This window comes from Pongo pygmaeus, chromosome 10, assembly GCF_028885625.2.
Source record: "Pongo pygmaeus isolate AG05252 chromosome 10, NHGRI_mPonPyg2-v2.0_pri, whole genome shotgun sequence".
Lineage (NCBI taxonomy): Eukaryota > Metazoa > Chordata > Mammalia > Primates > Hominidae > Pongo > Pongo pygmaeus.
The window spans coordinates 86466666-86493648 of NC_072383.2; the positions used below are offsets into that span (position 1 = coordinate 86466666).

A 26983-nucleotide genomic window follows, 5' to 3' on the forward strand; every position below is an offset into this window, starting at 1 on the left:
CACAGTTCACGTTTCCAGAGAACTTAACATTCTAGAGAAATTTGGATGTCTGAGATACAGAGTAGATTGAAAGATCGTGTTTTCTATTATCCTTGAACATGTTGAGTTTGCGTTACTGTTGAAACATCCTGTTGGACATTTTGAACAGCACTTTATGTCTGGAGTTCATAGAAGATACTTAAGCTACACATAGAAATCTTATTCATTAACATAGAGGTGGTAATTGAAACCAGGATGTAGATAAGGTGAAATGTAGATGAGGTTATAGAGCAGCCTTTCTCAACTGGAGTTTTGTCAATTCTGTCAAAGATGGTAGCTGTTAACATTTTAGATGCACAGAAGTTCACTCATACTCATAATGGAAGCCTTAGAGTATTTGGTCTTAATTCTCCCCAGAAAACAGTTGAGTGGGCTAAATACAGTGAAAAGAGAAGATACCTACAACTAGGTCTTGAGAAACTCCTATATTTAGATGTTGAAGAGAAGGATCCTAAATAGAAGACATATCGAATGAAGAGAAAAGTAGGAAAGTGTATTAAAGAAAGACCAAATGGTTAACACTAACAGATGCTCTTGAGGGGGAAAGTGAGATCTAGAATCTGTTGGATTGGACTTCTTTTAGTCTGTAGTTACTTAAATGAAATTTGCTTATGTGCAGTGAGTGATTTGATGAGAAAGTGAAGAGAGCTAGTATACATAACCTGTAGGAATAATTTAACTTTGACTGTTTCAAAGGATGGGATAAACTTGATTTATTTCATCCCTAAGTAAGGGAAGACTATGCTGGTCAGGCAATGGTTTCAAGTATAACAAACTGCTAATCTTATGTAGGGCCTGGGGAAGCATTGATATCTGGCATTGGTAGACCTTCAGAGGTAGGAGGGAGCAATGTCAGGGAGAGACTGTTGATTGGTTGGCATATAGAAGCATTTTTATTGGAGTACTCAGCTACTCAGCTGACTTTTTTGAATGTGGATATCCCTGATGGGTTGGCTTGCAGGAACATATTTATTAAGCTGAAATGTTGATTGGTTAAGTGGTAGACTTAAGTTGATTAGTTAAGTGGGCTACTTAATACTATGGCAACAAAATCTTTTCCTAAGATCATGGGAACTTGTTTTGTACCTGAGGTATGTAACGAATAGGGAAGGTAGCTTAAAAGATGTATTGTTAAAGATGTTTAAGGCTGGATAGACAAGAGCATGTTTAAATATAGATAGGAAGAATACAGTTGATTAGAAAGTGGTTAATCAATTAGAGAAGGGATAATTGTTAGTGAAGTTTATGAGGAGCAGGAGATACGGAGCATAGGTTTGGCCTGAGATAGAAGAGACACCCCTTATGTTACAAGAAGAAAGGAAATGAATGTGGATGTTGGTAGGTTTAGTAGCAGGAAATTGAAGAAATTCTTGTTTTATGGCTTTAGCTTTCATTGTAAATTAGGAAATGTAGTTGCCTGCTGAAAGTGACATGGGTCAAAAATTTGAGAAAAGTAATGAAGATTCAAAGCAGTCAGGAAGAGTGGAAGGAACTTTCCAGAGAAACCTAGAAATCCTAAACAGTCTTAAGGATAAATTTGAACTTGGTGCTCATGCTTTTATGACAGTATTAATCTGTTCAGCTTTGGGACTTTCTCTACCAGTGCATTGCCACTCTGGTAAATACAGACAAAAGAAATAAATGGTAGAATACATCTAAAGCTGGAGTTTTGCTAAAAGAAAGTTTAAAAAAAAGGAGAGGTAGGGGAATTAAGGTTTCAGCAAATAAAATAATGGTGTATGTAACGTAAGCTGAATTTAAAATGTATATAAAAATGGAACAGCTGTGGCCTTAAGCATAACTCTACTTTCGGTATAGTCCTAATGAATGTGCTATTTTTTTATGGTGATATTTTCCGAAGATCTCTGGAAGGGATAAGTAGAAAAAAGGAGTACCTACCAGATACCATGTTAAGCACTTATTAGATAAGATGTCATATATATGTCAACAGCATAATGTAAGTTGTTATTAATCCCCATTTTATTTGTAAAGAACTAACTGGGTTCAGTGGCTCATGCCTGTAATCCCAGTGCCTTGGGAGGCAGAAATGGGAAGATCACTGGAGGCCAGGAGTTTGGGACAAACCTGGGCAAGACAGTGAGATCCCATCTCTAAAAAAAATTTTTAAATTAGCCAGGCATGGTAATGCATACCTGTAGTCCTAGGTGTTCAGGAGGCTGAGGCAGGAGGATTGCTTGAGCCCAAGAGTTCAAGAATGCAGTAGACTGTGATCATGCCACTATACTCTATCCTGGATGACAGACAAGACCCTGTCAAAAAAAAAAAAAAAAATGGAAGAAGAAAATAAAAAAAGACTCGAGGTGACTGAGTGGTTTGCCTTATGTAGGAAATGAGAAGTAAAGCAGATTTGTCTCGAACTCTGCTCTTTCTACTAATATCCTAACATTTAAGGACAGTTTATATTACTGGAAGAAGGAAATTACAAGATAGTGATAGTTAACTAGGTTGGCATACATTATTAGAGAGCATATTAGGACGTGTGAATAAGTTAATCATTAGAGACATTTCTTATCCCAGAACCTATAGATTCTTCCTGAGAGATTTTTTTTGTTTTGTATAGCTTATGCATCAGTCTACAATACACTTTTGAGTGAATTTAACACTTAATTCCTTCAAGTGAAATTGCCTTAGGGTGGCCATGAGTTAATAGGTATAATTTTTTTTCAATGAACTACATACATATTCAGGAACTTTTCTTTATCTGTTTCACATTTTTTTCTGATTATTTTTGTCAAGCATCTCTGGGAAATGGAAAGTGAATTCTGTGCACTCTTAGTTTTTCTTACCTTTTTGATTAAAAAAACTGAAGTGTCAGACCTATAAATTGGTATGATGGTGACCAATTTGATGGTAGTGATTTTCCTCAGATTCAGTGTTGCCTTATTACAAATCATTAATGTGTGAACATTTGTGGAGAGTATTCTTTTCAATGTATATGCCTCTATATTTCACAAATTAAGTTAAATAAAAAAGACATTCTTTCACCTTAGCCCATTAGAAGAGTCTCAAACTTGTGAAGCTAAAGGTTTAACTTGTTTATTCAATTAGGTACTATAAAACAAATCGGGGTAACAAAATAGGAAGCAGATGTCCATAGAAACAGATTTCCTAATAACGACCAAACTTATTTCCTTCACAAGCTATTTATGTGCTGTTTTTTTGTGGGTGTATAATGTGGAAACCACATGTCATCCCATTTTCAAAATGGTAAGAAATCTAAATATTTTTATGATGTTTCATTTCAATGTTCAGTGTTATATTAATAATTTTAGAAATTCTTGTAGAATGAAAGACTGTTGATTTAAAGGGGGGCAGTTTTATTTTTATGCATACACTAAGCTTCTAGTTAAATACATTTAACCTTTCAGGATGTTATGTGAAGTAACGCTAAGGTACAGTAGTCTGCTATCTTGTCTAAACGACACCTGATTTCATTCCCTCAGTTTCCAATATCATGTGGTTTCTTAAAGTAGTAAAGTTGTAAAAACTGACATGTTTAGCTTTTTTTTAATCAGCCTTTGTGGTTTTGTTTTGTTGAAAAACCTATTAGCATATTTCATTATCATCTTATTTTTACCACACGCACATAAGTTAGATGTGTAAAATTTTTATTTATTTAATTTGTATTCCTCCTAACTGAAGTTCTATGCCTTTTGACCAACCTCTCCCCAACCTCCCTCCAACCCTGGTGACCACCATGTACTGTACTTCTGTGAGTTCAACTTTTACAAATTCTACATACAAGTGAGATCATATGTTGTTTGTCTTTCTGTGGCTGGCTTATTTCTCTTAACATGGTGTCCTCCGGGTTTATCCATGTCAAAAATGACAGGATTTCCTTCTGTTTTAAGGCTAAATAGTATTCCAAAGTGTATATGTACCACATTTTTTTCATCCAGTAATCTATTGATGGATACTTAGGTTGTTCCCATATCTTGGCTATTGTAAATTGAATAATGCTGCAATGAACAGGGGAGGTCAGATCTCTCTTCAACATACTGATTTCATTTCGTTTGGATCTATACCCAGTAGTGAGGATGCTGGGTCACATGGTAGTTCTATTTTTAATTTTTTGAGAAGCCTCCGTACTGTTTGCTTAATGGCAATGCTAATTTACATCCCACCAACAGTGTGCAAGTGTTTCCTTTACGTTCTTGCCAACATTTGTTATCTTTTGCCTTTTTGATAATAGCCATTCTTACAGGTGTGCAATGACATCTCATTGTGGTTTTAATTTTCACTTCCCTAATGATAGTGATGTTGAACATTTATATACTTGATGGCCATTGGCATGTTGTCTTCTGAGGAATATCTATTTAGCTCCTTTGCCCATTTTTTAAATTGGGTTGTTTTCTTATGATTGTTTGAGTGTGTTATTTTAGATACAATTTCAAAAAGTACTTCTACTTTTTATTTAACTGGATGAACCTTTATTGTTTAATTTTTGCTTAAAGATGTGAATATTTACATTTATTAAAGTTTTTGTATTTTACTATGCAAGCATATTCTTTACAGAAAACCAGTGAGATATAGCTAATCATGCTTCTCAAATTTAAAATGCTGTAATGGTTTAGATTTTAATTTCAAGGAGTAATCACTCCCAAACACACCTAGAAATCTTGTTTTCAAAGTTCGTAGATATCCTCTAATTTTAACTTTTAGAATTCAAGATTTCCATTTCACCTTGCTTACATACATCCTGATGTTTATTAATGCCTAAGTTGCCTTCTTTATGTTTAAATTAATATTCTTCACAGTATTATTAAAAATAGTTTACCAGTACACTATCCAAGTTAAATGATAAAAATATTTGGATTCAAGTATCAGATGCCCATATATTTCTTAATTTATTATAAATTATTATAAATTTATTATAAATTATTAAATCTTCTTTTTTTTTGTAGGCGCTTTGTTTAATGGCATTACCATTTATTCCTGCATCGAACCTTTTTTTTCCAGTTGGATTTGTTGTTGCCGAGCGAGTATTATATGTTCCCAGCATGGGGTTCTGTATTTTGGTAGCCCATGGATGGCAGAAAATATCAACAAAAAGGTGAATTTAAATGTCAGTTCGTGTAATGCTTACTATGGAATTAAGTGTGACACATTTTAAAATTTAAATATTTAGTTCAGTTTTCTAAGTCATGCATTTGTATCTTTTGGTTTTTCATCTCCATAGTCTCCTCATTTGTCTTGTAAGTCAAGTTAGGAAAGCTCCACGGCACCTACTTATTCTGTATTCTTCCCCATATTTATGTAATTTGATTTTACAGCCTGAGACAGAACAAACTTTGAGTCAGATCCAAATGAAAACAAGGATGTTACTGAGAATAAAGTCACAAATGACCATTGCCACTTCCATATTCAGTGAACTAAGATAATAGTCATCCTACTTGAGTCATATTGAGTTAATATATATAAAATGCATATAGTAAGCAATCTGTAATTTCTTGCTATCGTCACTATCTTCATTATAATCTTTGTATCCTAGTTGCCTCAAACTAACAGTTAAGGAACAGCGTAGTCACACTGTATATATGCTTAGGAACTATAATTGTTATAGGTATTATCTCATTGTATACTTATGCTGTGGCACTAAAATTATCAAATCAAGCAAATTGTTAAAGGTCAAGTAATACTAATGTAATATTAAGTTTGAGTTTGCAACTTGAAAAAGAAATAGTCACTTCTTTCACTTTCCTATTTTCCAGTCACCCCTCACCCCACAGAATTCTGACTTCTCTCCACTTCACCCTTAAGCATATAACAAAGTGCCTCCTAGTAGCTAAACTAAGTCAACTCTTTTAATTTAAAATTTATTTCCCTAGTGTCTGTAAAAAGTATTTGTCCTGATTAATTCTTCTGGCTGCACCTGCTCTTTGAATATTTACATTTTTCAAAGTCTTATAGCCACTTTTTTCACACCACATGTGTTCCACAGATAATCTCATCCCTGTCTGCAATATTTAACTGCCATCTACCAAACCTTTTCTCTTAGCTTTTACCCATATATCCATTTATAATCGCTACCCATTTTTGAATGCCTGCCATGTACCAAGAGCCATGATAGACACTTTAGATTTCTTTTCTCATTTAATCTTGACACTTCTTAAGTCTACTTTGCAGATGTGAACATTGAAGCCATATAGGTTACCCAGCATCACACAGCTAGTAAATAACAGTCTTGTTTCAGATTTACATCTGACTGCTTCCAGTGACCATGTTCTTTCTCATCCATACTTGTATGTTCTAGTTAAGTGGATCTATCAAAATGAAAGAAATTAAACCATGTTATAGGAACAAAAACACAGACTCAGAGACTATTAATACTAAACAAGATCATAAAGATTATAGGTGAGGAATTGAGCCCTCAAATAATTAACCTAAAGTTGTATAAGTAATTTGCCTCTGTTTAATGAAGAGTCACTTTTACTATGCCTTTTAATAGACAATTCTAGCTTTACAATAGAGAAATAAACCAAAAATATCATGATAGTCTTGGTATAAATTGTAAGTAAAACATTTTCAAATGTGATCAGTGATAAGGTTGACCCCTTTCTAGACTCAATTAAGAATACTCAGTTGTAGAAAATGGCACAAAGGACTGTAAGTGTAAAAAGTCACGTTTAAAAATTGGTTTTTTCCATTTTTTATCATTTATTTTAAACAGAGCTTTTGAAATATAGCCAATATTAGCATATATAATGTAATTGACTGGAAGGTCATATTCACAATATTCAATTTTTTTGGTGTTGTATCCTCTAAAGTTGGGTGATCATTAGAATGAATTAGAATAAATTCACATATGATATTTTAGGAGCATTTAAGATACTTCTTACCTCTGTTCTAAAAGGTAAAATGCTTTTGGTGATGAAGACAATTTTTTTTGTTTTGCTTTTTTTCTCTTAAACAGTGTATTTAAAAAGCTATCCTGGATTTGTCTGTCTATGGTGATACTCACTCATTCCTTAAAAACATTCCACAGAAATTGGGATTGGGAGTCTGAATATACATTGTTTATGTCAGCCTTGAAGGTAAAGTGTTGTTCAGAATGACAGGAAAGTATGTCATCAGTGATTTCTTGGAACAATTTCTAAGCTGTTTTAACTTTGTTTTTAATTAGACATGTAACAGTCAATATTAAGTACTTTACTAGAAGATTAATGAAAATAATTTGTTGTTTAACATATGCCATAACCAAATGCTCTGAATAATACTTAGCTATATGTCCAAAGCATATATGATAATTCCCTAAATGCTATACAGTTATTGGAAGCTCAAATGACACAATGTTTAAATCAGAATACTATATTTCATTGGTTCTAAAGGTGCTGATATTTTTCCTTTTTCATATCTCTGAAATCAAATAAGTCTTACAGTGAAAAGCATCTTAAATTAGTGGCCTTTTTTCTCTCTTAATGGTACTTAAAATAAGGGTTTTATAATTGATGGCATCAATTCAGTAAAATAAAATGTACAGAAAAAAAAAAAAAAGGCACCCAATGATGTGGAAGATAACCAGTGGTTACAATACTATCAGAAAGATAAGAATTGTCAGAAAGGAAGGATACAGGATTTCTATAGAATGGACATTATAAATTGGAAAAAGTTCTTTTAAAAAACAAAAATTTGTTTTCTTTAAAGGTTATCAGCAAAGATTTTTTCAAGCTCTCCCTTACCAGTACCCCTCTTCAGATATCTGAATTTTTACTTCCTTTGGACTATTTCTTAACTCTTCATTGCTTAGCTTTATTGGATTGCTGCTTCATTCCAGTAGTCTGTGTGATTTCTTGATTCCCCATCTGCTTAAGATCAGATGAGTTTCTTCTTATACAACTCAATAGCTCTACTCTCTCTCCCAACTCAGAAGTCTGCCAACAAGTGAGACTTCATGACCATGCTTATTAATCCATACTCCTAGGATACCAGTGGAGCCCCATAATTTTCCAGAATTTTGCTTATACTCACTCCCAGGACAGTGGTTGGAACCTATAGCCACAACGACTGCAATTAGTTCCTTGGCTAGGTGTCATCTATCTGCAAGAACACTATGGCAATCTGCGAACTCTGAAAGCACAGATTGACTCAGAGCTTTAATCTCAGGGTTTCCATTACCATAAGGGACTACATAAATAACTTTAAATATGTCAAGTCTAAAAATAAGTCATCAGTGCAACATCTAAACATATTCTCATGTTCCAGTGCTTTTGCTCCTAAAAATACAAATGGCAGAGCAGAAGTTTTGAAACACCACTGTGCTTTCATCAAATAACATTTTCAGTAAAATGTTAATATATAACGTGAATGAAATAAGACTGCTATGGTTTTAGTATGTTGGTGTTCAGGTGCAGAGAGAGTAAATTTGGTGAAGCAGTCTTTATTTGACTCCTGTGTCATCCCCAGAGACATTTCCATAGAACATTATTTTCTTAATAGTATACCAAACAAATATCTGTATGAACTGGAGTCATATTTTTTTTAATTGTAACTTATTTCTATCTGTGCTTGTATTTAAGGTAAATAAAAATAATGCCAAACTTTGGAATAATGTGGGTCATGCTCTGGAAAATGAAAAGAACTTTGAGAGAGCTTTGAAATACTTCTTACAGGCTACCCGTGTTCAGCCAGGTAAGCATTATTAACTAATAAATTCATTAGTTTTATTTTTTAAAAAGTTTTGATTATCCTTGGGGGAAATAAGATAGTTTATTTACTAGCTTTATTCTAAGTGACTTGAATACTAGAGTTCAGTGCTTATTTTGAACTGGATTACATATAATAGCCACTTAATAGAAGACTCTGATACCAGGCTAGTGGCTCACACCTGTATTCCCAGCACTTTGGGAGGCTGACACAGGAGGGTCACACCAGGAGTTCATGACCAACCTAGGCAATAAAGCAAGATCCTGTCTTTACAAAATAAAAATTAAAAAATTAGCCAGGCATGGTGGTGTGGGCATGTAAACTCGGCTACTTGGGAGGCTCAGGTGGGAGGATTCCTTGAGCCCAGGAGTTCAAGGCTGCAGTGAGCTATGATCACATGATTATACCACTGTACTCCAGCCTGGGTGACAGAGTGAGACTGTGTCTCAAAACAAACAAAAACATTTATGGATTTTTTTCTTAACATAGAGTTGTTGTGTGGCATGGATATGGATAAGCAATTTTGGTGGAATGATGGGTGCAAAAGCCTGATAGTAGTGAGCTTAAGAGAATGGAGAAAGAATACTTGGAGACAATTCGCATAGAAAACTCTTTTGAAGGGTGTTGATAAGAAATGGTGGCAGTGCTGGGTATGCGGTCAAGAAAGGATGGTAAGATAAGAGGGTTTTGGCTTTTTTAAACCAGTTTGGGCCAGACACAGTAGCTCAAGTCTGTAATCCCAGCACTTTGGAAGGCCAAGGTGGGCAGATCACTTGAGGTCAGGAGTTTGAGACCAGCCTGGGCAACATGGTGAAACCCCATCTCTACTAAAAATACAAAAATTAGCCAGGCATTGTGGTGGGCGCCTGTAATCCCAGCTACTTAGGTGGCTGAGGCACAAGAATCGCTGGAATCTGGGAGGCAGAGGTTGCAGTGAGCCACGATCACACCACTGCCTCCAGTCTGGTTGACAGAGTGATACTCTGTCTCAAAAAAAAAAAAAAATAGTTACATGTTTTTCTCTTGCAACTTTTTAGCTATAATAGTGATGGCATAGACATGGAAAATTCTGTTAAATAGGATTAAAGTTTTTTCAGTTGTGTATTACTCATCAAGAAAGGGTTTAATAAATGATGAGCCACAGAATCTAAGCTGGTTAAGAAGGGATGTGAGAGAGGATGAGGGATGGAGGAAAGGTAACAAGATCAGTGGATCTAAGGAATTGTTGGTTTCTGAGTAGGATGTAGCTAGAGCAGCAGTATTTTTCGACAGGAGTGCTATTGGCGTTTTGAGTGCAGAAGTGTATTACAGGATATGTACTAGTCATGGCCCCCATCCACCAAATGCCATCATTATTTTCCATTCAGAGTGATGACCAAAAAGAAACCCCTGCACATTACTAAATATCCTTGAAGGGGTGCAGAGTGTCAGACACTGTTGTTTTTTTCTAGTAAGTACAACTATGACCATTGCACTAACTGGCTAAGGTAGAAAGGAAGTGAAAATCATTTGGAAAAAAGGTCATCAAGACCACAGTATTCAAAGATTAATATCTATATGGATTATGAAATCACTAAATCATTAAGAATTTTGACAAAAGTAATGTTAGAGAAAGCAACAGGGAGCCAGGGTCTGTGATCCAGGAATCGACGACTACAACACTGATAGGAATAGTAGGTAATAGAGTTAAATTACAATCAGACGTGAGTATGGTAAAAAGGAGAGAGAATTGTCCAAAAATGGCAACATGGATCAAGGAAGAAGATACCTGTTCTTCCCCCAGGCCCAGTGTGGCAAAGGATAGAAAAGAACACAGTCACAACTTGAAAGGGCTAAAGGTAACCATGTCTCCAAAACAAAGCTAAGTTTCAATTAGAGAAAGGTGAAGAAAAAGTTGTGAAAATATAACTGATGGTCTAGCCTTTCAGTTTTATCTCTCTTAGCCCTTCATGTAGTTTAGTTTTTCTTGGAATATGGGATTAATGTCCTGTACTTCCTTACTTCTTTGCCTTTATTTTCTTCCTTGAGACTAGAATTTCTCCCTTCTCCCTTTCCTCCCATTTTCCAGTGACTTCTCTTGTAAAAACTCTTCCCTTCTTTCCAGCTGTAAGCAAATAGTTTTCATCTGTAAAACCCCTTAACTTCCTCTGTATCCTTCCTATATTTGTAATTTTCTATTTAGTGCTATATTTTATTTATTTAAATACAAATTTATTTAAAATATTTATTTAAACTGTGGCGCTTCCTTGGGGTAGCAGGAACATCTGATTCATTTTTGTACCCCTGCATCATCAAGTAGGGTTCTATACGCAGTCAGCAGTCTCTAAATATTTTAATTCATTACTTTCTTAAGTCTTGAGATGTGCAATGCATGGATTAATTATATTCTAAGAGTTTTTAGAGAAGCAGCCATCTTTGATTGTCAGGCACACAAAGACTTTGAGACTGAGCTGTTACTTAGGCCCCTCAGACTCTTCTTTCTTGTTTCTAAAATGGGATAGTAATTTCTGTCTCACAGTATTGTTGTAAATACTGAGTTAAGTGTGTGTGGGGTGTGTGTACACATTCAGTTTTGTCTAGTGAATAGTGTGCCTATCACAGGATGTTGCAGGCATGGACACTCAGTTTTTAAATAATTTTCCCCCTCATTGTCAATTGTCACTAATTGCTGTTTTTGAGATATTTGCTGAACCTTTCTTCTTCAGTTTGACTTCACTATCACACTTTCAGAATTGCTGTTTCTATTAATCAGAAGCCATGAGATAGGAAAACAAGTAAACCAGTTTATTATATTATGAATAAAGCATTTTAAACTTAGAAACATTGAATGTGGCATCTAGAGGTTTCTTGGCTTATTCCATGTTTTTTTAAGCTGTATTCTTCCTAGATGGGTTTGACAGATGAAATGACATGTTATTTTCCTGTATCTTAGATAGTTTAGATGGGGCAAGACAGTGACCAGGATAAGGTTAAAAGGGACAGCTAGTGTGATGATTAGTTAAAAGTTTGGACTCTGGCATCAGACCTTTTCTCAAATTTAGTTCAATCACTCTAAGTTTTCTATCTATAAATTTGGAGTAATAATACCTCCATTCCTTCTTATGGATTATGTTAAATACTGGTTATATAAGACTTAGGCCAGTTTCTAGGCAATAATGTATATTCAATAAATATGAGCTGGTAAGTATTAATGGCATTATTTTCACTGGAGCCAGGAAAGGAGGTTGCCAAGTCTGTCCTGCAGACTCTGGCTGAGTGATGGATGAAAGAGGTATGCTGACACAGGTATTTTGCCTGACTAGTGCGGCTAGGAGACCACACAGCTTAGCACCGCCAATGAGAGAGTGCAACAGCCACCAAGAGAGTGCAGCCCCCGTAAGCAGGCCCCGGTCACATTTATTTAATACAGATTTAATGATAAAGGCTTGGAGCAAACACAATTTGTGGGTAATAAACATTGTCAACCCCCGGAGTAGAGAGCAGTCCTGTGCGCGAATGATCAAAGATTGGTTTCTGGAGACAGGAGTAAACAAATTTATCTAGATAAGTTCCTTTACATTCTCTTGTTATCTACCCTTTGCTCTCAGGCTCTGGATAAGAGAATCTGGCTGCCTTCAGCCATAGTTCTCTTCTGAAGCTTTTGTAAAACCTCCTGGCCTTCCAAAAAGATTTGCATCTTTCCCTATAACTTTTTCTTACAACTTTTCCCACTACCCTGACCGAACTCCTACATCTCACCCTTTTCTGTTTTTTGCATCAGGTTTTGTTGATTGAAGAGTACAGATGTGTGCAGCAACAGGTTTGTCAGGCACAGCAGTTAACACTCATATTCTGGCTTTGCATCCTAGAATTAGTAAATAACATAAGACAAACATGAGTATAATCAGTAATATTCTTTTCCAGTTAAGGAGTGACATGCAGTGTTACTTGGCACCTCAGCCCAGTGTGTGTCGTTACTAAGGAACCCCACTGGGGGTACGTTAATCCCTCCTAGCCAAGCAGTTACGTTATTAGAGGCTGGGAAGGGGGTGTCTGCCCAGGTAACAGGGTGAAAGAAAGGCAGATTTAGAAGATGGGCCTAATAGAGAGTAGCAGGTACAGAGAGCAGGCAAAGTGAGAGAATAAGAAAAACCAATGTCCTACAAGAGTTGTAATGTACAACAGAAAGCATAGTAAGGAACAAATTATCTGGAGTGAATGGTGTCTCCTGAGTTGTCTTCTTCAGCATCCCACAGGTAATGTCTGGGGCTTGTGTCATTCAAGAAAACCACATCTTCTGGGGCTGCAGGTCCTGCAGGGTCGTTTCCTTCATTTCTGGTACCAGGTTGGGTCCTAGCGACACCATAGTATGGTTTGATGCGTCATGCTGGAATCCATAGAGGACCTGAGGCGGTGTGAACACAAGCATATTCTCTTCCCCATGTTAACAAATCATTTGGACCACACCATACATTACCATTTACATCTTTCCATAAAACCACAGGTTTTATGTTTTGAAGGACTTTAGTGAAATGCTTTTCTATGGCTGATTGAAATTTATCATCTAAATTTTAAAAATTAAGGGTAAATAAGGCTTGTACTAATAGTGTTGCAGGATCCTTACTCATATTCCCCCTTTTTTGTTTCTTGAGCATATTTTTAAGGGTAGAGTGGACACGTTCTACTATGGCCTGTCCTTGAGGGTTATAAGGGATACCTGTGGAATGTTGGATGTTCCACGTGTGACAAAATTGTTGACATTGTGAGCTGGCATAAGCCAGACCATTATCAGTTTTAATTTTTGTGGGCCACCCCATAAACACAAAAGTTAAGAGAAGATGTTTAATAACATATTGGGAGGACTCTTCAGGAAGAGCATGTGTGCTAATTAGGTGAGAATTGGTATCAATGGATACATATATATCTAAGTTTTCCAAATTCAAGGACGTGAATAACATTTGTTTGCCATAACTGATTAGGTTCTAGTCCTCTAGGGTTAACACCTGTTGAAGGAGGGGACATGCCTGTGAGTTTGCAATGTGGGCATTGTAAAATAATTTGTTTAGCTAGTCTTTGGGTAGGTTGAAATTGTTTAGTTAAGTTTCTTCAGTTTTGGTGGAAAAATTGATGCAATTGGGTGGTTTGGTCAAGCAGTGACGTCATAACTTGCAGGTCTGCTTGTTCATTGCCATAAGCCAGTGGGCCAGGCAGTGAGCTGTGGGCTCAAGTATGTGTGTTAAAAATAGGATATGTACGTTGATCCAGCAATTGCTGAAGTTGAAGAAAATGTGTACACCGGTGGGCTCAAGAGTGGACTTAATGAGGGCTGTCTTAAGGTTCTGTAATAAATAAACAGAGTAAGCAGAGACATTAACAATATTGATAAGCTGAGCAGAAAAGGTCTCCAGGGCCAATATTAAGGCTCCAACCTCAGTTCTCTGAGTGCTGGTAAATCCACCAAATAGCCACTTTTCCATTTTTACCAGAGCCGTCAGTGAAAAGCGTTAAAGCATTGGGTATGGGGGAGTGAGCTACTTGTGTAGACACAACTACAGGAGTACGAGAAAAGAACTGAAGTAGTTTGTCAGCAGGAAGGGCATGCTCTGCATGGCCTGCATAATCAGAGAGTGCTATCTGAAGATCAAGAGATAGGGGCAATATTGCTTCGAGTTACTTTTTACTCAAAGGAATTCTTATGACATCAGGGTCATAACCTAGAAACTGATTGCATCATCTGCAGCCTGTATAGGTGACTTTACTAACTAGCTGGATATAGGGAAATAGTGTTTTAGTCCCAGTACGTGTGCAAAAAACCCATCCTAGGAACATAGCCCTGGAGCTGTCTGTCCTCTTAATCCTGTTGGGGGAATGTTTAGTAGGGAAAACAAACAATTGAACTGAATATTGCAGGTCTGTGCAATCTAGTTGCCTCTGAGAAACAGCTTGCTCTATTTCCTCAATTTCCCTTTTTGCTGCAGGAGTTAAATACCTGAGTCTAGGGCTGTATTACCCTTTAGGATAGAAAACAGGTTATGTAACTTATCAGTAGTTGTGCCCAAGATGGGGCAAAGCCAATTAATATTGCCCAGTAATTTTTGATAATCATTTAAGATATGCAAGTTGCTAGTATTTAATTTAACCTTTTGAGGTCTAACTGACCAGGAGGTTAGTGTGTATCCAAGATATTTTCAAGGAGAAGACAATTGTACTTTTTCAGGTGCTGTGATTAAACCTCTTAGCTGTGTATTCTTTAAAACAGAGGCATATAAACTTAAAAGTACTGGCTCCGTTGGGGATGCTAGTAAAATATAATCTATAAAATGAATAATCTTGTATTTAGGAAATTCTTTTCTACTTGAGAGCAAAGCCTGATTTACATGTTACTGATACATGGTAGGACTGTTCAGCATCCCTTGAGGAAGCACTTTCCAATGAAATCAGTGAGCTGGCCTTTCATTATTGATAGCTGGTATTGTAAACACAAATTTTTCTCTGTCCTGTTCTGCAAGGGGAATAGTACAAAAACAGTCCTTTAAGTTCATAATGACTATAGGCCAATCTTGAGGAATCGCCACAGGGGAAGGGAGACCCTGTTGAAGGGGCCCCATAGGTTACAAATTAGCACTGATAGCCCGTAAGTCATGCAGAAGTCTCCATTTGCCAGACTTTTGGGAAATGATGAAAATGGGCGAATTCCAAGGGCTGTTTGACGGTTCTGTATGGCTGGCTTTTAATTGCTCCTCAACTAATTCATGGGCCAACGAATTCATGGGCTGTTTGTAATTTTTCTGCCTTTAAAGGCTACTGTTCTACCCTAATAGGATTTTGAGAGAGCCATGTCAGGGGTAGGAGAGGAATAACAGTGGCCATTATTAGAAAGAGGTCTGCAGAATGACCTCAGTTAACCCTCTCATAAATGGGCTAGCACCTCTGTTTTCTTTAATGCTTTTCCTTATCTCTTTATAAGTGCCGAAAGTAATGGGTTCAAATACCCCATTGCCTTGTTGATCTTGCATTGCCAGGCAGGCTAAGAGCTCCCCTTCTACTGCCGCTACCTAAGACAGGGTCCCATAGCTGTAGTGTATCCCTTGTCTTTCTTCCAATTTATTGGAGGAGGGAGCTCAGGCAAAACCTCCGTTTCCTCTTTGGTATTACTGGCGGGGCTGAGGGAGAAGGACGAGGCGGTAAGGTAGGTGACGGTTTTTCCTCCCTTCGCTTTTTAGGCTCTTCTGTGTAGTGCGGGACCAAAGCAGCCCTAACTAAAGCCCATAACATTAGAGATGCTACTGGGACCCAGTATTCTTGGGCATGATGTTAAGGTTTCTCCACACTTGTTCTCAGAGCCCTATGTCTAGCATACCTTCTTCTGGGAACCATGGGTTATGGGAAACAGCAGTTTGCATTATGTCCCTTAATTGAGCCTGTGAAACTGGGGCTCCACTAGCTTTAAGCAGCTGTTTCAGTACTTTTATATACTGTTTCTGTTGAGCTGACAATCGCTGTCCCATGTTGAAACCCTAGCCTGAACAATTCCCTTGAACTTGGAAATCCCAAGCGGGCACCAATGACTTACTGCACAGTCTCTTAACCTTCGTTTTTGAGGGTTCCATTGCAATCCATTGCAGCCTTCCTCACACAGAGCACCACCTGCCGAGTCTGTCCCACAGACTCTGGCCGAGTGACGGATGAAAGAAGTACGCTGACACAGATATTTTGCGTGACAGTGTGGCTAGGGGACCGCATGGCTCAGCACCGCCAACAAGAGAGTGCAGCAGCCACCAAGAGAGTGCAGTCCCCCTAAGCCAGCCCCGCTCGCATTTATTTAGTACAGATTTAATGATAAAGGCTAGGAGCAAACACAATTTGTGGGCAATGAACATTGTCGACCCGCCAAGTAGCGAGCAGTCCTGTGCATGAATAATCAAAGGTTGATTTCTAGAGAAAGGAATAAACAAATTTATCTAGATAAATTCCTTTACATTCCCTTATCTACTCTTTGCTCTCAGGCTCCTGATAAGAGAATCTGGCTGCCTTCAGCCATAATTCCCTTCGGAAGCTTTTGCAAAACCTCCTGGCCTTCCAAGAAGGTTTGCATCTTTCTCTATAACTTTTTCTTACAACTTTTCCCACCACCCTGACCACACTCCTACAGGAGGTGGCAAAAAAGAGATGTATAATGCAGGGAAGAAGGCTGAAAGAGAATAGATAGCAAATGGCTCTGTAGGTATATTTGTTCATTGGGCACGTATTTGAGAATTTACCATGTGTCAGACACTGTTTTAAGTGCTGGGGAATCCAGAAGAAATAAAACAAATTTCCTCCCTTCACGGAGTTTCCATTCTAAATAAAGGCATAAACATAAGTAAACAAATACACACCACATGTAAATATATATATATATATACACACACAAAATATATATATACACACACACATATGCATGCACATGTGTATTTATTTATATAAAAGTGATAAAAGCTATAAAAAGGGCATAGAGATTAGAAATTTTCAGAGAAAGTCTCTTCGAGATGATAAACAGAGAGCAACCTTTGCACATATACTGTGGTGTAATTTTGAGTATCACTGGCTATGCAGAAAACAGTGAAGAAAAGCAGGAAGATCATTTGGAAGGCTTTTGCAGTAACCCAAAGAAATGATTGAGTTGTAATTTCTTAATAGCAATCTTGAAGTGCATGTGACATACAATAGACTATACATGTTTAAAATATATAATTTTATAAGTTTCGGCATATGTATATTATCTGTGAGACCATAATTACAATTAAGATACTGAAAATATCCATCAACCCCTCAAATTCCTTGGATCCTTTTCTTGGATACCTCCCTCTTACCCCTTTTCACCCTAGCCTTCTCTAAGCAAAAGCTTTCTATCACTACAGATAATGTGCTTTTTCTAAACTTGTGTATGAATGGAATTATACTCTGTGGACTCTCTCTTTTTTTTTCTTGGCTTTTTTACTCTGCACAGTTATTTTGATACTCATTCATGTTGTTGTATGAATCAAAAACCCATACATTGGTATGGCTGAGTAGTATTCCTTCACATAGATATACCACCGTTTGTTTATCCATTTACCTGTTGATGGATGTTTAGATTGTTCACAGTTTGGAGCTGTTACAAACATGGCTGTTACAAACATTCATATACCAGTCTTTATGGATATATGTTTTCATTTCTCTTAGGTAAAAACCTGAGAGAAAAATGGCATGGTCATATGATTTCTGTATGTTTAACTTTTTAAAGGCTGCTAAATTATTTTCCAAAAAATGTATTTCCCACCAGCAGTATAGGAGAGCTCTCCTGCCTTTCTTAATTCTTCATTTGCTGAGAATTTTTAACACAAATAAATGTTGGATTCTGTCAAATGCTTTTGTGCACCATTTGAGATGATGATAAGGTTTTTTTTTTTTTTGTCTGTTAATATAGTGGATATCATCAATTGATTTCATAATGTTAAAACAACCTTGCCTTCAGTAATACACAATTTGATTGTGACTTATTATCTTTATTATATTTTATTTGTTAAAATGCTATTAGTAATTTGTACATCTATATTTATGAAGGACAGAGAGTTCCTAGGAGATTCCAGATATTTATAAATTTATTTTTTAAATAAATTTATAATTTTGTGGACAGGAAATACTGAAACTCTACATAATTGCCTAAGCCATCAATGTGAGAATACTTCACTGTTGGGCAGTTAATATTTCACTGTTGGGCAGCTGTGTATTAGTCATACACAGTTGCCTGAAAACTTCCCAGCCACATCACATTTGCATCCCTAGGCAGGATGACTGAGATCACATGTGAACCAGTGTCTAATAACTACTGTCATTTCAAACAAATGGTGAGTGTAAACCTGTGTACACAGGTGTTTGTTGCTATTAAAAACACATGCAAACATTCATGCAGGTAGGTTGATAACTTTTAGCAGTGAGGTAAGTTCCCTTCTAAACAAAGTTCCTTTGTTTTCTTAGTGAAAATATGATATTAGAGATGTGAGGAGAGATAAGAAATGAAAGAGACTCAACTAGGATTCTGGAAAAATTAACTGATTATAGAAACCTAATATTGACAAACTGAACTGCATTTGAGATTTGTGAGGTCCTCATTTACAATTGAATTAAAAGCTAGGTTGTTAACTCATGCTGCTGTTGTTTTGGATGGGTACTCGTAAGAGTGGGCTTGTTCTTTGAAGTTCCTTTAGTTTCTTTAGTCATTTAAATGTCATTGATTTTTTACATCTTGCCTTCTTTTCTTACCTTTTTTTAATACTTAAATTTGTCTTAAAAGTGATACTGTTTTCCCCTCTAGAATCTTAAAACTTTGTAAATTATAAAGAATTGCTTAGAAATTATGTCTTTCATTTTATTAGCTATATTGAGTGGCCTTTTTGATGCTAAACGATATCTAATTGCATCTCTGCTCTTTGAAAACATAGGGCTGCTATACTCTAGTGTCTGAAGTCTACATTAATGACAATATCTCCTGGCCTTAATTCTAAGAACATGATTTCAATGGATAGTAATTCACCTCATTTTTTATCTAAGTATATAACCTCTTTCTTTTCTAACATTGGTTGGGGATAATTTCAATAACATTTTAAATACTCAGCTGGCATAATTACACTTTTATTTTAACAAATTTTCAGTTTATTCTTAAATTCTTAGTGTATAATTTTTTCAGGTTCTATGTACCTTAGCTTTTCCTAAATAACATCCTGAGCTCTATAAACATATGGTATGGATTTATCTGGTAAAAAAAAAATAAATAAATAAAATAAAAGCAAAGACTACTCCATATTTTTAATTGACAATAATAGTACATATTCATGGGATATACAGTGATGTTTTGATACATATAATGCAAGCAAATACCCTGATCTAATCACTATACTGTATATTTTTATATGCAATTGGTAATACAATGATTTTCAGCCCTGATTCTACATCAGAATTGCCTTTGACACTTTTTATGAACATATTTTTGCAGATTTCATTTCTGAACATTATGTTTTGATGGACCTAGATCGGGCTGAAGTATCTGATTTCTTTTAAAACTACACAGGTATTCTGATTTGCAGTCAGAATTAAGAATGGCTAGCTTAAACGTTTTTTTTTTTTTTTTTGCTTGACCCCTCCTGGCTCCATGAGACTCAGCAATACATCTAAAAAGAAAAAAATCAACTTCCTTACTCCTAAACTTATCTATAATCAAACCTGGACCGCATCTACCAGTTTTTGTGCAGTGCACACAATTGCCAGCCTGAAACATTATATAGCAAGTTCTTAGGACTGTTACTCAGGGAATGCCCAAGATACATATGCTTGGCGCCTATGTGTCCTAGGAGTTGCAGGCAAAGAATTATTGCACAATTGCAAAATAATTGGTATCACAAGGCAAGTAGTAATCATAATGAACCTTTTCATGTCTATTAGTTCATGTTGAGTAAAAACTGTCTAATTTAAGATCTTCTACCTTCCTTCTATCATTATTCCAAACCTTTGAAATGTTTACTGGCAAGTACATCTTTTTAAAAAGCTACTGTACAATGAATCCTCATCTCTTTCCTATTTCAACTGCATTTTTTTTCCTATCCCTGAATAAATTTGCTGGGATTTTTACTTTCCACATCAGAAAATGAGACATAAGTTCCTGACATTCTAAAATTAACACAACCTTTTAAAAAAATCTAAAATTAATTTTAAGGAGTTAATATTATCATTTAAAAGAGCTGGGCCACTGCATCTTAAGTAATACTGTTATTATTATGTTCCATTATACTCTCATTCTAGCCACAGTCACAAAAATTTTTAAAAATCGAATGGCAAAGTTTTTTTTCAGTCTCTTTGCCCCTGTTCCACCATGATGCATATTTGTTATAACACTTGAAATAATTCTAAAAATCCTGATGATTCGTTTTACTTGTGGAGTTGAGCTATACCTTTTGAGTGAATTCCTAAGCTATGAGATTAAGTAAATGGAAGCAAGCTTTAGTGTAGTAAAATACAATGAAGGAAGGTAATAAAAATTTCTTCATTACCTTTATCTCTCTTATGTCTCAGCTCTTCAAAAATCCATTCAAATAGTTTTTTTCATGCCATGTATGTATTTTCTGTCTTTACATGCTTTAAGTAATTTTGTGTATACCATTGGTTTTAAGTTATAACAAGTTAAATAAAAGAACTTTAAGGAAGAAGCAGGACCTGTTGCCTGCTTTTGCATTTTTGCTTAGTGTGTTTGTTTCTGGAAATATGTCTTCTCATTAGTTACACTGAATACTTGTTTATATATCGAATACATTTAATCATTTCATTGAGTATATTGAATATATCAGTTGTATACTTGCCAACAAATGATTGTTTTAAAATTTTAGATGATATTGGTGCCCATATGAATGTAGGAAGAACTTATAAAAATTTAAATAGAACCAAAGAAGCTGAAGAATCTTACATGATGGCTAAATCATTGATGCCTCAAGTAAGTTGCCATAATTTATCTATTATGTCATGTCTATTAGATGTCCATATTGAATAGAATTATCTAGAAGGAAAATCTGTATCTTTTCTTCAGTTAGTTGATATAAAAGTAAGTTTTATAAAGAATTACATTTTTCTAGCTCACTTAATTTTTTTTTTTTTTTTGAGACGGAGTCTTGCTGTATCGCCTAGGCTGGAGTGCAGTGGCACGATCTCAGCTCACTGCAACCTCCGCCTCCCAGATTTAAGCAATTCTTCTGCCTCAGCCCCCCGAGTAGCTGGGACTACAGGTGCATGCCACCACACCCGGCTAATTTTTGTATTTTTAGTAGAGACGGCGTTTCATCATGTTGGCCAGGCTGGTCTCGAACTCCAGACCTTGTGATCTGCCCACCTCAGCCTCCCAAAGTGCTGGGATTACAGGCATGAGCCACCGTGCCCGGCCGTAGCTCACTTAATTTTAAAAATTGTTTTTATAGTCCATTTGTAAAAACTAAATTCATAAAGTATGAATTTTAGATATTCTTGATTGCGAGTTATCAGCAAGTTAATGACTTTAAATAAATATAATTTTATTTATGTATATTAAGCATACAATTCAACATTATTCCTATCAAAAAATAAATAAAAGTGATAAAATTAGTAGATACATCTCTTACTATATTGTGTCCATCAGTTGTTAGAATAAGATTCATTAAATATAAGGTAGTATCAAAATTGGAAGATCTGACCCTAGGTCAGTTTTCATGTTATCAGCAAAATATTTCTGGGTTGTGACAATAGGGTAGTTAATTTATTCCAGAATACTAAGGACTCACTTGTCTGGTGAAGTTTGGAAATTAAACACTCTGATTATTAAGGTTTATAATACATAATATAGTAATAATACATAATATATACAGATCCAGACTTCCAGTGAACACAATAAATTAGATGATAAAAACCAATAACAAATACAATTTAACTGTTAAAGTTAAGGCTTAAAATAATCCTTAAAATGTCATACAGTTCAACTTTAAAAAAAATTAACTACCCTATCACTATTAATATTACTATAAATATTATTACAATTGAGAAAACTTCAGCCCAGCTTAAGCTATTTTTTCTGAGGACATAAGACTATGCCGCTAATTTTACCACTTTATTAAAAATAAATAATAAAAATGTAAAAGAAAACACACAAAAATGTGAATAAAAATATTTTACTTACAGTATCCTCAAAAATGTAAGTAAAATAGTACTTTGTGGCATTAAGGATATATTTTTTCATTCATGCCACCTCAGTGGATTATTGTTAGCTTTTTATTTGTATCTGTCTTTTTCTGAAGTCAAACAAATCAGAACTTTTAGAAGTCAAGGTCTCTTAGGTTTAGTCAAAACAGGAGTAGAACTCTGATCTCTCAGTCCAGTGTATTTTTTACACTATGTTCTGCGTTATTTTGAATTAGCCAATAGAAATATGTACTTTTGATTTTTGATACTGAAATATCGAATCATGAAAATGCCTTTTCTCCTAAACAGATTATTCCTGGTAAAAAATATGCAGCCAGAATTGCCCCTAACCACCTAAATGTTTATATCAATCTGGCTAACCTGATCCGAGCAAACGAGTCCCGACTGGAAGAAGCAGATCAGCTGTACCGTCAAGCAATAAGCATGAGGCCCGACTTCAAGCAGGCTTACATTAGCAGGTATACCAGTTCAACTTTAAGCTATCATTACGGAATATTGAAACTGCATCTCCATGTACATTTTGAATGAATTGGCTTTTTTTGAAAAAAAATTATATTTTTAATAATCTTACTTAGCAACCAAGTGCATAGAAGGGCATAACTTTTTAGACTGACGTCAGATTTTATTGATTTGAAATTAACAAGGGGAATCCCTAACTTGTAATAGCCAACTTAGGTTTTGTATTAAGGAAAGGGTAGAAGCAGCTCTATCTTAGTTTCATTTTCTTCCCATCACCAAAATTGTTCTTTTCCTATTTAAATTAAAACTTGAAACTTACATTTTATAATAGTTACTTCTAATATCAAACTCTCAGGAACTTTCTTGTTTTTTAGACTTGATTGGTTATTGATGCCTTTGACACAAAGAAAACATCTTGGTTCTCAGCAAAAAAAAAGTTTTCTGGCACCACATGTTAAAACTTCATTTATTTTCTCATGTATGTATTATCATTTGTATTATTTTTGAGGAAAAATGTGTTTTTAAACTTCGTTTTGTAGCCTGGTCCAGAAAACTAATAGTAATTTGTAACATTTTTTTCTTTAGGGAAAGTACATTCTGAATTTAAGTTTTTGAGATAAAATCTGTTTGTAAGATGGTGTTGTCTTTGTTCCGCCGTGCCCATTGAGTTTATTAGCAGGGTTGTATCTATAAATAACACCAGTCATGTATTAATCCATAGAGAACTATTCAACAATCTCTACATTAAAAAAATAATATTTTGGACAAACATTCATTCTAGAAGTGGTTTTAATGAGAATATTAATTGTTGTTCCTTTTATTTTATTTCTGTGCTGATACTATAGGAAAGAGTAGTATTATAAGAACTTTCATATCGCTACTTAAATATTATTTGTACATATGTAAAAATAATTCTTTAAGCAAAATTACTTTTTAAAATTTTCTAACAGAAAATAGAACCACACTAGAAAGATTTATACAATGGTTTCTTAACTGGTCCTCAATTCTAAGTGTGTTCCTCAAAGTTATCTACAGGTCAGATTAATCCCTCCCACTCTACCTGTTCAGCTTTTTTTTAGTCCTTTTTCTGTTTGTTTGTTTGTTTGTTTGTGACAGAGTCTCGATTTGTTACCCAGGCCGGAATGCAGTGGTGTGATCTTGGCTCACTGCTACCTCTGCCTCCTGGGTTCAAGTAATTCTTGTGCCTCAGCCTCACTATTAGCTGGGACTACAGGCACATGCCACCATGCCTGGCAAATTTCTGTATTTTTAGTAGAGGCAGAGTTTTGCCATGTTGGTCAGCTGGTCTCCAACTCCTGACCTCAAGTGATCCGCCCACCTCAGCCTCCCAAAGTGCTGGGATTACAGGAACGAGCCACTATGCCCAGCTTTTTCTTTCTTTTTTTTTTTTTTTTTTTTAAGAATGGTCATATTATAAGAAGACATTGATTGTTCAATTCCCGACACAGGAAGGGGAACATCACACTCTGGAGACTGTTTTGGGGTGGGGGGAGGGGGGAGGGATAGCATTAGGAGATATACCTAATGCTAAATGACGAGTTAATGAGTGCAGCACACCAGCATGGCACATGTATACATATGTAACTAACCTGCACATTGTGCACATGTACCCTAAAACTTAAAGTATAATAATAATAAAAGAAGACATTGATGAGGACTAAATTAATATAAGAAGGGGTTACAGATTTTTAATATTTTGGTTTTTTGCATAGTGAGCCTTCTATTATACATTCAAATATTGGAATTTCTCTTACCACTACTATATGTCATTTTTTTCTTCTAATGCTGTTATTTTGTCACCTGACAAATTCATTAATCTCTCACTCTGGCTTGCTGCCCTTTTTCTGATGCAATTTAGTCTGTCTCCTTTTAAGATAAAGTCAAAGAATATATTTTCTCTGTCCTCCTTGCTGGATTCCTCCTGATAGGTTGCCCTCTGAAATCAGGCATAATTTTTTTCTTCTTAAATAATATTTGAAAATATATCAAGCCAAATATACTGAACTAAGGAGTTCAGATTTGAGGACAGTTTCAAAGAGTTGTTTTTGAAAGAGAGTTTTTTAAGAGTCTGAGTTAAGAGAAAAAAAAGTTGTATGTGGAAAGGCTTAAAACTTGGCAAAAATTGTATCTACAAACTGAGATGGTAATGTTGTAAGTAAAGCTTGTGTTTGATTTTTCCACAGAGGAGAATTGCTTTTAAAAATGAATAAACCTCTTAAAGCAAAGGAAGCATATCTTAAAGCACTAGAGCTGGACAGAAATAATGCAGATCTTTGGTACAACTTGGCAATTGTACATATTGAACTTAAAGAACCAAATGAAGCCCTAAAAAACTTTAATCGTGCTCTGGAACTAAATCCAAAGCATAAACTAGCATTATTCAACTCTGCTATAGTAATGCAAGAATCAGGTATGTTTTCTCAAAATATTTCTGTTTATACAAATTGTAGTTTATAATATAAGACCTTAATTTAACTTTATTACCCATAGCAAACACTTTATATATTGACAGTTTATAGCAATACTGTGCTTAACTGATTTATAGAAAGAATATTTAAAATACTTGAAGTAAACTGTTTTCAAGTAACATGCATTCTAACATATGATAATACTGATTTTTAATTCTTCTGGCATGTGTTAAGACTAATTTTTCAGGCAGTCTATTAAGCAACATTAACTATTTTGTCATTTTATATACATAAACATAATGTAATTTATTTTATATATAAACTCTCCAAATAATATGAACTTGTGAAATTTTTTACATAATTGGCTGTGAGGAGCGAAGAGCATATGTTTTCAAAAAAATAGCATTTTATTTTCTTTTGATTCATAAGAGTGAATACTTCTGGCACCATTTTATATCGTTTTACTACGTTTTCTGAGATATTGTTGTAATTTTTTATATTTCCTATAATTTAGCAAAACTAAATTATTAACCACAATAAATCTGGATCCTTCATCCATATTTTATATAGGAATTTCAGTTCTGCCTCATAAGATAGTGTATATGATTCATAATCTTTTTAATTTTTAAATTAGAAAAATCTCTTTATTATAATGTTTAGTTATTTCTTAGATACATTTCATAAAACTTTTGTAAAATATGAATCATAAAGTCACAGTATTTTAGAGCTAAAGAGGACCTTTGAGTTTGCATTTGCCAGTCTTCTATTTAGTAGAGTGAAAACCAAATAGATTTTATGACTGCCCCAAAGTCATATGGCTAAATAGCTAACCCAAGATAAGAACTGAAGCCTCTTGATTTATTTTCAAATTTTCTTTATCCATCATGTTGCCAAATAGAAGAATAGAGAGAAGTCTTTATGCCTGGTGTCCAAAAAAGTATAAATTTGGAGAAAAGCTAATATTTTTGTAAGGTTTTCTACCTTGATAATCATGAAGGATGCTCATTATTCGACACAAGACTGTACTATAAGGTTTGTAACTGTAGAACTTGAACATTTTTTTTTTTTTTTGCAATAGAAGTTATCTCAATGGAGATTTGTTTCCTGCCAGGCAGTGGCTGATGCCTGTAATCCCAACACTTTGGGAGGCTAAGGTGGGAGGATCACTAGAGGCCAAGAGTTTGAGAATAGCCTGGGCAACATAGTAAAACTCTGTCTCCACAAAAAATTTTAAAATCAGCAAGGAATAATGGCACATGCCTGTAGTCCCAGCTACTCGGGAAGCCAAGGTGGGAGGATTGCTTGAGCCCAGGAGTTTGAGGTTACAGTGACCTATGGACACAGTACTGCCCTCCAGCGCGAGTGACATAGTGAGACCCTGTCTCAAAAAAAAAGAAGATACATGTTTCCTAAATCCAAATTTTATAGCCCTATATTTAATGGTATGTTTTTGTCCTCGAAACATTCCTAAAACTTTGAAGTAACATTTTTTAAAATGTGATATAGTAATTCTGAAGCTTTTTTCTAGCCAGTAATAGTTACTATTTGCTGAACATTTTTTTGATATACATCATATAATTATTAGAAAACTCAGTTAACCCAGAGAAGTTAAATAACATGTTCAGTGTATAAAGTCATAATGTTATCAGAATCAAGATTGAATACATGTCTTTGTTGGC

The 26983-nt window shown here is 35.3% G+C and overlaps 1 protein-coding gene across 1 annotated transcript in view; it reads left to right on the top strand.

The window, feature by feature from the left end:
• TMTC3 (transmembrane O-mannosyltransferase targeting cadherins 3) overlaps positions 1-26983 on the top strand; it is a 56980-nt gene that overhangs the window by 25473 nt on the left and 4524 nt on the right. The window contains exons 8-13 of the mRNA XM_054442060.2: positions 4965-5113; positions 6974-7094; positions 8577-8688; positions 21081-21184; positions 22705-22874; positions 25080-25306. Coding sequence (XP_054298035.1) covers positions 4965-5113; positions 6974-7094; positions 8577-8688; positions 21081-21184; positions 22705-22874; positions 25080-25306 — 883 coding nt within the window. The remainder of the gene's footprint in view (positions 1-4964; positions 5114-6973; positions 7095-8576; positions 8689-21080; positions 21185-22704; positions 22875-25079; positions 25307-26983) is intronic.